Source organism: Staurois parvus, unplaced genomic scaffold, assembly GCF_062004578.1.
Source record: "Staurois parvus isolate SC_StPar_1 unplaced genomic scaffold, SC_StPar_1.0 ptg000449l, whole genome shotgun sequence".
NCBI classification, from domain to species: domain Eukaryota; kingdom Metazoa; phylum Chordata; class Amphibia; order Anura; family Ranidae; genus Staurois; species Staurois parvus.
The window spans coordinates 1838397-1855170 of NW_028318245.1; the positions used below are offsets into that span (position 1 = coordinate 1838397).

The following is a 16774-nucleotide window of genomic DNA, read 5'->3' on the forward strand; positions in this document are numbered from 1 at the left end:
TCAACAATTCGAGACAGTTTGAAAACCCTACAAAATATTTGATTTGTGATCTTGCTTGATTAAATCTTATATTTGCCAAACATTTCCTTGCCTTTAGGGTGAAGATCTGACAGATATAAAAGCCGAAGGTAAAGCAGAAGAAGTGAAATATGAAGAGGATGTCACTGTAGTTCCAGTTAAAGAGAAGGAAGCCTTTGATGTCATGATGGACAATCAGCCGCCCCTCACATCACCGGGTAAGAGGAGACTTTATTGGAAAGGAGAGAGCAGTACGGAGGGTCCACCTAGATCCCCCATCATCTGATAAACACATAGAAAAAATAAATTCAGTCAGTGTGTGTGTTTCCTACAGATGGATCCAGTCATGGGAACCCACCAGAGAGATTTCCCTGTCCTCTGTATTCCCCGGGTTCCACACAGCAAGAACACACCGTCCCTCACCATCATCAGGTAGATGGATCCAGTCATGGGAACCCAACAGAGAGATGTCCCCGTCCTCCGTATTCCCAGGATTCCACACAGGAAGATCACACCATCCCCCACCATCATCAGGTAGGTGGGACTAAGGAACTAGAACATTAAAAAGATTTCTAAGCTGAGAGGACATTTTTCTATGTTATTTCTTTTTCATAAATGTATTCCATCATCTTTGGGGTTTAGGGTGAAGAACTGAAAGACATCAAAGCTGAGATTAAAGAGGAAGAAGAAGAGATGTCAAAGAGTGGAGCTCCGCAGACTATAGAGGAGAGTGGTCCTCTTTATTCCCGGGATTCCACACAGGAAGGTCACACCATCCCTCACCATCATCAGGTAGATGGATCCAGTAACGGGAACCCACTAGAGAGATGTCCCCGTCCTCTGTATTCCCGGGATTCCACACAGGAAGATCACACCATCCCTCACCATCATCAGGTAAATGGTTCCACTAATGGGAACCCACCAAAGAGATGTCCCCATCCCCTGTATTCCCGGGATTCCACACAGGAAGGTCACACCATTTCTCACCATCATCAGGTAGATGGATCCAGTAATGGGAACCCACCAGAGAGAAGTCCCCGTCCTCTGTTTCCCCAGGATTCCACACAGGAAGATCACACCATCCCTCACCATCATCAGGTAGGTGGGACAGAGAGTCTAGGATTTAAGAGAAATTGCTAACACTCAGATTGTATTTTTTTTTTACTATCTTCTCCCATTCTGTTGGTTTAGGATGAAGAACTGACTTACAAAAAAGTTGATGTAAAAGAGGAAGAGACGTATGCAAGAGATGATTGTCAGTCTACAAAGGAGTCTGGGACCATTACAAAGGACAAACCTTCTGTCCAAATCAGCACAGGTACAGAACAGCCACTTCATGCAGTAATGGTTCCCATTGTCATCTCACTGATACACTCACACCGTGACAGAATCTGTAAGATGTGGACCATATTTCACCTCCTTCCAGTTTGGACACTTTCACCCCCTACCGGTCCGGACGCTTTCACCCCCCTTCCAGTCCGGACACTTTCACCCCCCTTCCAGTCCGGACACTTTCACCCCCCTTCCAGTCCGGACGCTTTCCCCCCCCTTCCAGTCCGGACGCTTTCCCCCCCCTTCCAGTCCGGACGCTTTCCCCCCCTTTCAGTCTGGACGCTTTCCCCCCCTTCCAGTCCGGACGCTTTCCCCCCCTTTCAGTCCGGACGCTTTCCCCCCCTTCCAGTCCGGACGCTTTCCCCCCCTTCCAGTCCGGACGCTTCCCCCCCCTTCCAGTCCGGACGCTTTCCCCCCCTTCCAGTTCGGACGCTTTCCCCCCCTTTCAGTCCGGACGCTTTCCCCCCCTTCCAGTCCGGACGCTTTCCTCCCCTTACAGTCTGGACACTTTCACCCCCTTCCAGTCCGGACGCTTTCACCCCCTTCCAGTCCGGATGCTTTCACCCCCTTCCAGTCTGGACGCTTTCCCCTCCTTCCAGTTTGGACACTTTCCCTTCCTTCCAGTCCGGACGCTTTCCCCTCCTTCCAGTCCGGACGCTTTCCCCTCCTACCAGTCCGGACGCTTTCCCCTCCTACCAGTCCGGACGCTTTCCCCCCCTTCCAGTCCGGACGCTTTCCCCCCCTTCCAGTCCGGACGCTTTCCCCTCCTTCCAGTCCGGACGCTTTCCCCTCCTTCCAATCCGGACACTTTCACCCCCTTCCTGTCCGGACGCTTTCACCCCCTTCCTGTCCGGACGCTTTCACCCCCTTCCAGTCCGGACGCTTTCACCCCCTTCCCAGTCCGGACGCTTTCCCCCCTTCCAGTCCGGACGCTTTCACCCCCTTCCAGTCCGGACGCTTTCCCCCCCTTTCCTGTCCGGACCCTTTCACCCCCTTCCAGTCCGGACACTTTCACCCCCTTCCCAGTCTGGACACTTTCACCCCCTTCCCAGTCTGGACACTTTCACCCCCTTCCCAGTCTGGACACTTTCACCCCCTTCCTGTCCGGTCACTTTCACCCCCTTCCTGTCCAGGCCAATTTTCAGCTTTCAGCGCGGTCATGTGACACTAAATCTATATGAGAATTTTTAGCATTTTTTTGAGACAGATAAAGCTTTATTTTGGTGGTATTTATTCACCACTGGGATTTTTTTTTGATATGTAAATTAAAAAGTCCAACAATTTTGAAAAAAAAGTGTTTTTCTTATAAAATTTTGCAAATACAGGTGAAACTCCAAAAATTAGAATATCGTGCAAAAGTTCATTTATTTCAGTAATGCAACTTAAAAGGTGAAACTAATATATGAGATAGACTCATTACATGCAAAGCAAGATAGTTCAAGCCGTGATTTGTCATCATTGTGATGATTATGGCTTACAGCTCATGAAAACCCCAAATCCACAATCTCAGAAAATGAGAATATTACATGCAATCAATAAAACAAGGATTGTACATAGAACAATATCAGACCTCTGAAAAGTAGAAGCATGCATATGTACTCAGTACTTGGTTTGGGCCCCTTTTGCAGCAATTACTGCCTCAATGCGGCGTGGCATGGAAGCTATCAGCCTGTGGCACTGCTGAGGTGTTATGAAAGACCAGGATGCTTCAATAGCGGCCTTCAGCTCTTCTGCATTGTTCGGTCTCATGTCTGTCATCTTTCTCTTGGCAATGGCCCATAGATTCTCTACGGGGTTCAGGTCAGGCAAGTTTGCTGGCCAATCAAGCACAGTAATCCCACGGTCATTGAACCAGGTTTTGGTGCTTTTGGCAGTGTGGGCAGATGCCAAGTCCTGCTGGAAAATGAAGTCAGCATCCCCATAAAGCTCATCTGCGGAAGGAAGCATGAAGTGCTCCAAAATCTCCTGATAGACTGCTGCGTTGACCCTGGACTTAATGAAGCACAGTGGACCAACACCAGCAGATGACATGGCTCCCCAAATCAACACAGACTGTGGAAACTTCACACTGGACTTCAAGCATCTTGCAGTGTGTGCCTCTCCATTCTTCCTCCATACTCTGGGTCCTTGGTTTCCAAATGAGATGCAAAAGTTGCTCTCATCAGAAAAGAGGACTTTGGACCACTGAGCAACAGACCAGGTGTGTTTGTCTTTAGCCCAGGTAAGACGCTTCTGGCGCTGTTTGTTGTTCAGGAGCGGCTTGACAAGAGGAATACGGCATTTGAAGCCCATGTCCAGGATCCGTCTGTGTGTAGTGGCTCTTGATGCACTGACTCCAGCCTCAGTCCACTCCTTGTGAAAGTCCCCAACACTTTTGAATGGCCTTTTCCTGACAATCCTCTCCAGGATGCGGTCATCCCTGCTGCTTGTGCACCTTTTTCTTCCACACTTTTCCCTTCCACATAACTTTCTATTAATGTGCTTTGATACAGCACTTTGGGAACATCCAACTTCTTTTGTAATTACCTTTTGAGGCTTTCCGTCCTTATTGAGGGTGTCAATGATGGTGTCAGGTCAGCAGTCTTTCCCATGATTGTGATTCCTACTGAACCAGACTAAGAGACCATTTAAAGGCTCAGGAACCCTTTGCAGGTGTTATGGCTTAATTAGCTGATTAGAGTGGGACACTTTGAGCCGAGAATATTGCACCTTTTCACAATATTCTCATTTTCTGAGATTGTGGATTTGGGGTTTTCATGAGCTGTAAGCCATAATCATCACAATGATGACAAATCACGGCTTGAACTATCTTGCTTTGCATGTAATGAGTCTATCTCATATATTAGTTTCACCTTTTAAGTTGCATTGCTGAAATAAATGAACTTTTGCACAATATTCTAATTTTTTGAGTTTCACCTGTAAATAATCTTTCTTCATGAATCTCGGCCAAAATTTATTCAGTTATCTTTTTAGTAAAAAAAATAAATAAACCAAATTAGTTTAAAACCAAAAATTATAATTTTTATTTTATTTTTTTATATTATTATTTATGGTTTTTTTTTTACATACTGTCACCCTAGCAGTACAGTGTCACCATGGTGACACTGTACTACTTATGGGGGGTGATGAAGATTGTTTTTTTTTTTTTACACTGATTGCTTTTACACCCATAAAGGATGTAAAAGCAATTATTTCTCCTTCTCTCTGGCTGCATTCCTGCAGACATTGAGAAATACTGTGTGAGCTGTGATTGGTCACAGCTTGTCACATGGTACAAGGCTGTTGTGAATAGCCCTGTACCATGTGATCTGTGTGATCATTTACAGATTTCACACGTAGTAAGCAATGATGTCAGAAGTGACATCTTGCTTACTACTCTTCATGTGATCACTGATTGGGCAATCAGTGATCACATGATCGGGACCTCACAGAAAGGGCCCCTACAGCGATTCGATCCGGAGGACACAGTGGGCACAGGGAGAGCGCACAATCCAAAATGGCGGTCGCCGTTTATGAACAGCAACTCACCCCTACACTGCCACCGTCTGGCCGGTTATATACAGCAGCCAGATGGGAAGTGGTTAATATGCAGCCTCAGGGCTGATCGATGCAAAATTTCCATGAATACTTTATGAAAATCTGCCTCATTCGGCTTGCTGTCAATGTTGTCTAAATTCCTTGTGCTGCTGTTCCCGACACACCTCCAGAGCACCAAAGATCCACCACCATGCTTCACAGTAGGGATGGAGTTATTCTTTTCAAAGGGCCTTTTTCGGACCCTTCTGCAGATATAGAACTTTTACAAGGGGCCTTCAAGTCAAACCGGGGCTTTTGAATTCATATGAGAGAACAAATTTCATGGAGTGGAAACTGCATTTATTTTTCAAACATACTCCCCTGCTACATTTACACACTAGGGATGCACCGGTACCGATGTCAGTGCTGATACCGAGAATTTTCATGACTGCTCGTGAAAATGCTCCCGTTACAGGAAACCCGATGCTTTGCAGTGCGATTTGCGTCAATACAAATTGCGCCGCAAAAGGTTATTATGCAATTTGAACAGGAATGCGATTCCTGTCCAAATCGCATGCGGTTTCCCTACTGCTCCTGTGTGAACCCAGGCTTGTGAAAACCTAAGCTCACACAGGAACGGTGCGAGAAACTTCCCATGCCGATTGGAGAGTGGGCGTGTGGGGTATGTCTACTATGGAAGCAGATGCTCCATATTCTCAGCAGAAGGAGAGGCGAGAAAGCGGCGGGGATTTGAAATCCACAACACTTTCTATATCCTCCTTGCAGGGATGACAGTTCAGGCAAGAGGGCTTTTGATTTGTCAGCACCGTCCCTGATCACCGCCATTACCAGTATAAAAGAAAAAAAAAAAAAGAAAAAATAATTACAGTATATATCCCATAGTCTGTAGACCAATCAATACACACTTATGCAGGCCATAGACGGGTCAAAAATCAGCCGTTTTAAAAAAAAACACGAAAAATCGGTCGTTCAATCGGCCAACATTACCATCAACGGTAAAAAATTGGCCGATTTTCGTCCTGTCTACGGGCGGCATTTTTACTTCTGTCCCTTGCAGAGAGCTCCGCTATTATATTTTATATGAAAAAGTCTTGCAACAATGTATCCATTTCGGATACAGATGTTTTTATTCGGATACAAATAGATACATTGTTGCAACCGCAAGACTTTTATATAAAATATAATAGCGGACTGGAATTCTTCTTCTTTTCCTTCTTCTTTTTCTTCTGCTTCTTCTTGCAGGTCGCAGCTCATGCGCAGATTTTTTATCGGTAAAACGATCGGCCGATTTGCCCATCATTGCCGGGAAAATCGTCTGATCGTCAAAATCGGCCACAAATTTTCCAACTTGACCGATAAAAAAAACCTGCCAAAACCCCGAAAACGGCCAACCAATTAACCCACTAACGGTGTGAAAATTGGCCGATTTTTTTTTTCCAGCCGATTTTCGACCTATGGCCTGCATTAGTTCCCGGTCATACCGGTGCGATTTGTGAACAGAAATGGCATCTAACGAATGTGAACGGCAGTGACTTGACACGTGTGATTGGCTGCGGTGCGACTGCTAAAGTAGTTCTCGCGTGACTTTTTCTGCCCTTTTGTTGCGATTTCACCGACATCAAATACAATGGAAATCGCAAGAAATCGTTGAAAATCTTCACAAGTAGCAAGTCTTCAGAAATCGCACCTGAAATTACGCTGAAAACGCACACAAATAGCAGCGGCGAGACCGATGACTAATTGGGATTCACTATATCCGCTCTCCCCGGACCCCGCATTCACTATATCCGCTCTCCCCGGACCCCGCATTCACTATATCTGCTCTCCCCGGACCCCGCATTCACTATATCCGCTCTCCCCGGACCCCGCATTCACTATGTCCGCTCTCCACGGACCCCGCATTCACTATATCCGCTCTCCCCGGACCCGGCATTCACTATGTCCGCTCTCCACGGACCCTGCATTCACTATATCCGCTCTCCCCGGACCCCGCATTCACTTAATCCGCTCTCCCCGGACCCCGCATTCACTATATCCGCTCTCCCTGGACCCCGCACTCACTGTATCTGCTCTCCCCGGACCCCGCATTCACTATATCCGCTCTCCCCGGACCCCGAATTCACTATATCCGCTCTCCCCGGACCCCGCACTCACTATGTCCGCTCTCCCCAGACCCCGCATTCACTATGTCCGCTCTCCCCGGACCCCACATTCACTATATCTGCTCTACCCGGACCCTGCATTCACTATATCTGCTCTCCCTGGACCCCGCATTCACTATGTCCGCTCTCCCCGGACACCGCACTCACTATATCTTCTCTCCCCGGACCCCGCATTCGCTATGTCCGCTCTCCCCGGACCCCGCATTCACTATATCTGCTCTCCCCGGACCCCGCATTCACTATATCCGCTCTCCCCGGACCCCGCATTCACTATATCCGCTCTCCCCGGACCCCGCATTCACTATATCCGCTCTCCCCGGACCCCGCATTCACTATATCCGCTCTCCCCGGACCCTGCATTCACTTAATACGCTCTCCCCGGACTCCGCATTCACTATATCCGCTCTCCCCGGACCCCACATTCACTATATCTGCTCTCCCCGGACCCCGCATTCACTATATCTGCTCTCCCCGGACCCCGCATTCACTATATCTGCTCTCCCCGGACCCCGCACTCACTATATCTTCTCTCCCCGGACCCCGCATTCACTATGTCCGCTCTCCCCGGACCCCGCATTCATTATATCTGCTCTCCCCGGACCCCGCATTCACTATATCCGCTCTCCCCGGACCCCGCATTCACTATATCCGCTCTCCCCGGACCCCGCATTCACTATATCCGCTCTCCCCGGACCCCGCATTCACTATATCCGCTCTCCCCGGACCCTGCATTCGCTTAATACGCTCTCCCCGGACTCCGCATTCACTATATCCGCTCTCCCCGGACCCCACATTCACTATATCTGCTCTCCCCGGACCACGCATTCACTATATCTGCTCTCCCCGGACCCCGCATTCACTATATCTGCTCTCCCCGAACCCCGCATTCACTATATCTGCTCTCCCCGGACCCCGCATTCACTATATCTGCTCTCCCCGGACCCCACACTCACTATGTCCGCTCTCCCCAGACCCCGCATTCACTATGTCCGCTCTCCCCGGACACCGCACTCACTATATCTTCTCTCCCCGGACCCCGCATTCACTATTTCCGCTCTCCCCGGACCCCGCATTCACTATATCCGCTCTCCCCGGACCCCGCATTCACTATATCCGCTCTCCCCGGACCCCGCATTCACTATATCCGCTCTCCCCGGACCCCGCATTCACTATATCCGCTCTCCCCGGACCCCGCATTCACTATATCTGGTCTCCCCCAGTACACACAACACAGAAACGCAATTATTTTAGTAAATATAAACTGCTAAATCCCTTTTCCCATCAGCAGTATAGAGCAGTCTTTTGACTTCTATCAGTGTCCAGCAGAGCACATGTTAAAGCTTGTAGGAGGAGTTTTCATTCTGCTCTAGGAGGATGCAGGACCCCTGATCTCTGTCTGGACAGCGCTGATTAACCCTGTGCTGATCGCATGCACTTTCCCAAGAAACATTAAAAAAAATCAATACACACCAAACTGAGCATGTGCATCCACAAGATATCAGTATCATCCACAAGTCTCATCAGGAGATAAGGGGGGGGGGGGGGCACTGGAAGAAGGGGAGGATCAGAGAAGACAGGATCAAAGAGCCTTTTTTTACACAATGCAGAGGATTAACCCCTTCTACTGTCTTCTACTGTCTTCAGAACGAACGACCCTCAGCCGACCTTCTCCGAGAGTTAACTCCGGAACTACGTCCTGTCCTGACGGAGCATCAACTCCCGAAACGTCAGACCGCGTTACCCCGACCCTCCATTCGAGGCGCCACTGCGAATCCTCCAATCCAGCTCCACCCCAGAGGCCGTCTTTCCGAACTGTAGATTCTGAAGCATCCGAACCGTCTCTTGACGAAGATCCAACGACTCACCCGCTTCCGTGTTCAGTGTGCGGGAAACTTTTCACTCAGAAAAGGGACCTTCTCAGACACCAAGAAAGCCACGTCGCCGAGCGCCCTTATTCGTGCACCGAGTGTGAGAAGCGTTTCCCCTATAAGCAAGACCTTGTGAAACATCAAAGGAGTCACAAGACGGGCGAGCGACTTTTTTCCTGTTCAGAATGCGGAAAATGTTTCACCCGGAAAAGAAGACTTAATGCTCACCAGAGAACTCACACGGGCGATTATCCCTTTTCCTGCAAGGTGTGCGGGAAATGTTTTGTGTGGAAAACAAATTTTAAGATACACCAGAGAATTCATATGGCAGAGCGTCCTTTTTCGTGCTCAGAGTGCGGGAAAGGTTTCAATCAGAAAGGAGACCTTCATACTCACCAGAGAGGGCACACGGGCGAGCGTCCTTTTTTGTGTTCAAAGTGTGGGAAATCGTTCACTCGTAAAAGTTCGCTTTCTGCACATGACAAATGTCATACGGACGAGCGTCCTTTTGTCTGTTCAGAGTGCGGGAAATGTTTCGTTGAGAAAACCAGGCTTGTTACGCATCAAAAAATTCACACGGGTGAATGCCCCTTCTCATGTTTAGAGTGCGGAAAGGGTTTTCTACACAAAGGGAAGCTTACTGAACACCAGAGAAGTCACACAGGGGAGCGTCCATTTTCATGTTCAGAGTGCGGGAAATGTTTCACTCATAAAAAGACACTTACGGCTCACCAGAATGTTCACACGGGTGTTTACCCTTATTCCTGTTCGGAGTGCGGGAAAAGTTTCTTGTGGAAAAGAAGTCTGGTTACACACCAGAGGATTCATACAGGAGTGCGTCCTTTTTCATGCTCAGAGTGTGGGAAATGTTTCAATCAGAACGGAGACCTTAAAAAACATCACAGGAGTCACACGGGCGAGCGCCCTTTTTCGTGTTCAGAGTGTGGGAAATCATTCACTCGTAAAAGCGGACTTTTGGCACACCAGAGAAGAGAGATGGGTGAGTGTCCTTTTGTCTGCCCAAAATGTGGGAAAGGTTTCACTCAGAAGGAAGAGCAACTTACGCATCAAAACAAGGAACACAGGTGAACGTCCCTTCCTGTGGTCAGAGTGGAGAAACCGTTTCAAAGGAAAAGGTCACGTTCTCACACAGCAGAAAAGTCACACGTGGGTGGAATGGTCACAAGAGGAAAGAAATGGCCAGTGACCCCCCCCCCCCCCTTTATGGCCACAGTGACCTCCCCCCCTCCTTTATGGCCACAGTGACCCCCTCTGCCCTTTATGGCCACAGTGGCATCCCCCCCCTCCTTTATGGCCACAATGACCCCCCCGCCTCCTTTATGGCCACAGTGACCCCCCCCCCTGCCCTTTATGACCACAGCGACATCCCCCCCTCCTTTATGGCCACAGTGACCTCCCCCCCTCCTTTATGGCCACAGTGACCTCCCCCCCTCCTTTATGGCCACAGTGACCTCCCCCCCTCCTTTATGACCACAGTGACCTCCCCCCCTACTTTATGGCCACAGTGACCTCCCCCCCCTCTTTTATGGGCACAGTGGCCCCCCTCCTTTATGGCCACAGTGACCCCCCCCCCCCTCCTTTATGGCCACAGTGACCTCCCCCCCTCCTTTAGGACCACAGCAACCTTTTTCTCTCCCCTCCTCCTCTACAGCCACAGTGACCTCCCCCCCATCAGCTGAGGTGTCATAACTCATGAAACAATGACCGCACGGCCAGACTACAGACATATTTACCTCCCTCAGTTATCGGGAGTGGAAATTTTTTGAAAAAAAACAAACAATACTTGGGGGGGGGGGGGGGAGACTTGTTATGTGCTTGGGTGTAACTTTTTCATTTTTTACAATAAAAGGAAAAAAACACATTTTTTTTTAACTTAATTTTTTTTTTCATCACATAGGGGACAAAATCACCTTCCTATGTGATTATCTTTGGTGACAGGTTCTCTTTATTGAGACATCCGAGGTCTCAAAGACCCCGCATGTCCCCCCTGTGCTCTACTGGATGATATGCAGTTCACATCGCACTGCATTACATTCGGCCGGGAAGTGACATCATAACGTCACTTCCGGGGCAGGACAAGAAGGGGAGGAGAGGGGATGGGTCCGCTCTCCTCCCTTCCCTCTAGCCAACAGCAGTGAGCCGGGCCCTCAGATGGGCAAGCTTCACAGCAGGGTGCCCACATGTGCGAGGAGCGCTGCACTTTCTGAATGGTCCCGTAGTCTTCTGGGACCTTTCACGTATCCCAGAAGAGGAGGGGACGACGACATCCACTTCCGAACACAGCGGAAGTGGGGGCAGGTGATGACAGCATGCATCCTGCGCATTCCCGTCAGTTACTGGCGCCCGCAGGTAGCAATTTGGAGGTTTTGCGATCATGTGACCACTTTGAAGGTGATAGTGTGTAAACGTAGATCAGTAAAGTACAGAGCTCGTCTCAGAACGTTTTGATACCACCTCATACTCTACTGAGCAGAGTGTTCAATACTGGCCCCATCCTTATCTGAGAGGTAGGAATTGGTCATTAGGTACCCCTAGCAACCTCTTGAAGAACCCTCAAGGAACCCCTACAAACCTATGAAGGAAAACCTAGCATCCTCTGGAGGAACCTTGAAAGAACCCCTTGTAACCTCTGGAGAAACCCTCAAAGAACCCCTAGCAACCTCTGGAGGAATCCTCAAGGAACCCCTAGCAACCTCTGGAGGAACCCTCAAAGAACCCCTAGTATTCTCTGGAGAAACCCTCAAAGAACCCCTAGCATTCTCTGGAGGAACCCTCAAAGAACCCCTAGCATCTTCTGGAGAAACCCTCAAAGAACCCCTAGCATCCTCTGGAGAAACCCTCAAAGAACCCCTAGCATCCACTGGAGGAACCCTCAAAGAACCCCTAGCATCCTCTGGAGAAACCCTCAAAGAACCCCTAGCATTCTTTGGAGAAACTCTAAAAGAAACCCTAGAATCCTATGGAGTAATACCTAGCAACCTCTGATAGAACCCTCAAGGAACCCCTAGCATCCTCTGGAGGAACCCACAAACAACTTCTGGAGGAACCCTCAAGAAACCTCTGGAGGAACCCTCAAGGATGCCTAGCATCCCCAGGAGGAACCCTCCAGGAACCACTAGCATCCTCTACAGGAACCCTCAAGGAACCCCTAGCAACCTCTGGAGGAGCCCTCAAGGAAACCCTAGCAACCTCTGGAGGAACCCTCAAGGAATCCCTAGAAACTTATAGAGGAACACCTAGCATCCTCTGGAAGAACCCTTGAGGAACCCCTAGCAACCTCTGGAGGAACTCTCAAGGAATCCCTAGAAACCTATAGAGGAACCCCTAGCATTCTCTGGAGGAACCCTCGAAGAATCCCTAGCATCCGCTGGAGGAACCCTCGAGGAACCCCTTGCAACTTCTGGAGGAACCCTCGAGGAACCCCTTGCAACTTCTGGAGGAACCCTCAAAGAACCCCTAGAAACCAATGGAGGAACACATAGCAACCTCTGGAGGAACCCTCAAAGAAACCCATAACATCCTCTGGAGGAACCCTCAAGGAACCCTTGGCAACCTCTGGAAGAACCCTCAAGGAACGCCTAGCATCCTCTGGAGGAACCCTCAAAGAACTCCTAGCAACCTCTGAAGGAACCCAGGGGATCCATGGAACTCTCTCTGGTTAAGAAACCCTGGTCTAGATAGCCATCCAAATATACAGTAAGGCGGCAAGGGAATACCTATCATCAACTTACAGATCACTGGACAAGGTGTGATTATGACCTACCTCTGAGTTCAACCCCTGAAGATTCCGCTAACTGCTATCTTTTATTAATCTGTGACTTAGCTCCTCCTTTTCCCGTAAGCCTGAACCACCTACTGAAGGCTGAAGCTGCAGAAAACTGAAACAAAATAGAAACAGTAAATGGTGTTAATTCTTTGCAGAATGGAAGGCGACCCCACTGGGTGGAACTCCGAGACAGGCAGAAAGAGGACCTGTCCCTGTGAGCCCAGGAGCAGCTGCCCACCTCCTGCGCCATCCAAATTCACATCTGAAATGTACAATCCAATAGAGATGTGCAGGACGGAAAAATGTGTTTCATCATATTCATTATATTAAATGATTCATTTTCAGAATTCGTTGTGTGTTCGCTATTTTCAAATCGATTAGGTATTCAAAAGATGACTATATCTGTTCTATTTTGTTGTATTCTATTTGTTTATTTTTTATACTATTCTGTTTTATTCTATTCTAGTCTGTTGTATTCTATTGTTTTATTCTATTCTTTTCAATTGTATTCTATTTTATTTGATTCGATTATTTTATCTTTTGTTCTTTTCTATTCCATTCTGTTTTATTTTATTCTAGTCTGTTGTATTCTATTCTTTTATTTTCTATTCTATTTTTTTCAATTGTATGCTATTTTATTTGATTTGAATATTTTTTCTTTTGTTCCTTTCTATTCCATTGGTTTATTTAATTCTATTCTTTTCAATTGTATTCTATTTTATTTGATTCGATTATTTTCTCTTTTCTATTCCATTCTGTTTTATTTTATTCTAGTCTGTTGTATTCTATTCTTTTATTTTCTATTCTGTTTTATTATATTTTATTTTCTATTCTGTTTTATTATATTCTTTTCAATTGTAATCTACTTTGACTAATTTTTTCTTTTTTATTCTTTTCTATTCCATTCTGTTTTATTTTATTCTACTCTAGTCTGTTTTATTCTATTTTTTCCAGTTTTATTCTATTCTTTATTTTCTTTTCTATTCCATTCTGTTTTATTGTATTCTTCTATTTTCTATTCCATTCTAATTTAGGCCAGCCATAGATGGTTCAAATTTCAGCCAGTTCAGCAGGAACTGGCTGAGATTCGAACCAGGTATGGACAAGGCTTAATGTACCCAAGTTGATCAATCAGTCAATCAGCTTGGGAACAACCCGCCTTCCAGATTTTACATGATTATTGCTGGCGGCTGTTATAGCCACTAGCGATAATCACTGTATTCTTGTCATCTCCCATCGGGGGGGGGGGGGCGCATCCCCACAGGGAAAAGACCATAGACCCGCGGGAGGGATTCCCCTGTCAACACTGACTGATGCAAGAAATAAAATAATTCTGTCTATGGCCAGACTTATTCTACTGTTTTCTATTCCATTCTGTTTTATTTCATTCAATTCTAATCTTTTCTATTCTATTCTTATTTTTTTCTATTATTTTATTTTCTATTATTTAATTTTCCTTTCTATTATTTTTTATTCTATTTTATTTTCCAATTTATATTATTTTTTATTCTATTTCTTTATTTTCTATTCTATTTTTTTTCTATTCTAACCTTTTTCTATTATATTCTGTTTCTTTATTTTCTATTCTATTATTTTATTTTCCATTCTATTATTTTTTTTATTCTATTTCTTTATGTTCTATTCTATTATTTTTTATTCTATTATTTTATGTTCCATTCTATATTATTTTTTTATCCTATTTCTGTATTTTCAATTCTAACTTTTCTCTATTCTATTCTATTTATTTATTTTCCATTCTATTATTTAACTTTTTATTGTATTTCTTTATTTTCTATTCTATTATTTTATTTTCTATTCTATTATTTTAGTTTCTATTCTCTTCTGTTTCATTCTATTCTACAAAATCGCCTCTGTAGAATCCATCATCTCGTTTCACGTTTAGACCGCATTCACCACAATTTGTTTCCATTTCAAATCTGAATTAATTTTGGGACTCGAACTCCTTTTTTTTTTTTTTCAAAAAAATTTTTCAATTCAGGTCATTTTGTTTTTGCTTTAATTTATTTCTGATTGGTTGAAATTCGGTACAATTGTGATCTGGAAATTCCAATACATCTGAATAATGAAAATTTCAACTCGCAAGGAAACGAATCACACGTGTCTGCCAGATGGCGGACGGCCATCTTCTTGGTTGGAGACTCCAGCAGGAAAGGCATCCAGTACAGTGACCTCCATCATCCCAGTGACAGCCCCTCCCATTTCATCTATGGGTGTCACAGAGACAGGAAGTGAGGGGGAATCTCCCCAACGGGGCCACAGGTGCAACTACTGACCATGTTTCCAGTAACAGCCCCTCCCATCTACGGGTGTCATAGAGACAGGAAGTGAGGGGGAATCTCCCCAACGGGGCCACAGGTGCAACTACTGACCATGTTTCCAGTGACGGCCCCTGCTCCCTTTTATTTTCGGGTGTCACAGGGACAGGATGTGAGGAGAAATCTCCTCTGCGGGGTCACAGACAGCAATAGACGCTTCTTCCCTGCTCCACCCAAAATGTCCTGAATGTGCAGAAACCACGGAGGGGGTCATATCCCCACCATGAAGGGTTCATGTACACCGACTATAGAAGGGCAGTGAGGGGCTAATGTTGGGTGAATGTCGCCCGCAGCGTCCGGGGCGAAGTTGACCCTCCTCATACACTCACTTCTCTCTCACAGCCCGGGCTCTGAGCTCCTCTCATAGAGCACCGCCCTGCACTGCGCTCTCAGGGGAAAAGTGTCTCCGGTCAGGGGATAGCTCTGCCGCTGGCGGCCATTTTGTTGGAGACAAGTTTACATTCCTAGTAATAGACCAGACCTCGGGACATATAGATGGAAGCAGTGCTAGCCCAGGGCGGCTCTGTGATTGGCCCAGGATAGTCAAGTGACCTGATTTTGACTGAGCTGAGCGCCTAATATTTGCAGTTGGGGTAAATTCCCGCCTGAGGAATATACTAACTGTGAGAAGGGAGGGGGACCGCAGAATTCCCTATTATTACCCCAATCTGGCTGTACCATCTGCCAATATGAGGGGGAGGTTCCTGCCTGAGGACTGTACCAACTGTGAGAGGGGAGGCGAAACTCTAAAATTCCCTATTACCGCCCCGCTAGGGCTGTACCATCTGTACTGTGGGGAGAGAGATTCCCACCAAAGGACTGTACCAACCGTGAGAAGGGAGGGGGACTGTAGAATTCTGTGTTCCTGAACCCCCAACAGTACAATCAGTCTGTAGATGCAGTACAGCATGCTTGTTATGCGCACTGTGGGACCTAAGGGGTTAATCCTCCGCATTGTGTAAAAAGGCTGTTTGATCCTGTCTTCTCTGATCCTCCTCTTCTTAAAGTGTCCCCAATCCATCTGCTGATAGAACTGAGCCTTGGGGGCAAGCTGCACATGCTTAGTTTGGTGTGTAGTGCTAGAGATTTTTTTTTTTTCTTGGGAGGGTGCATGTGATCAGCACAGGGCCAATCAGCACTGAGGGTCAGGGGTGCTGCATCATCCTAGAGCAGAATGAAAACTCCTACTACAAGCTTTAACCAGTGCTCTGCTGGACACTGATACAAGTCACAAGACTGCTATATACTGCTGATGGGAAAAGGGATTTAGCAGTTTATATTTACTAAAATAATTGCATTTCCGTGTACTGTGGGAGACCAGATATAGTGAATGCGGGGTCTGGGGAGACCAGATATAGTGAACGTGGGGTCCGAGGAGAGCGGATGTAGGGAGAGCGGGGTCCGGGGAGAGCGGATACAGTGAATGCGGGGTCCGGGGAGAGGGGATACAGTGAATGCGGGGTCCGGGGAGAGCGGATACAGTGAATGCGGGGTCCGGGGAGAGGGGATACAGTGAATGCGGGGTCCGGGGAGAGCGGATACAGTGAATGCGGGGTCCGGGGAGAGCGGATACAGTGAATGCGGGGTCCGGGGAGAGCGGATATAAGGGGACAGGACAACTGCACATCAAAGGGACGATGGACGGGGCAATGTACCATCAAATCTTGGGTGAGAACCTTCTTCCCTCAGCCAGGGCATTGAAAATGGGTTGTGGATGGGTGTTCCAGCATGACA

At 47.1% G+C, this 16774-nt stretch overlaps 1 protein-coding gene across 1 annotated transcript in view; it reads left to right on the forward strand.

Moving 5' to 3' along the window:
• Nucleotides 1-16774, forward strand: part of LOC149453268 (uncharacterized) — a 45696-nt gene that overhangs the window by 13885 nt on the left and 15037 nt on the right. Inside the window, 5 exon segments of the mRNA XM_089688620.1 lie at nucleotides 98-236; nucleotides 353-552; nucleotides 661-1116; nucleotides 1210-1336; nucleotides 8694-10002. Coding sequence (XP_089544746.1) covers nucleotides 98-236; nucleotides 353-552; nucleotides 661-1116; nucleotides 1210-1336; nucleotides 8694-10002 — 2231 coding nt within the window.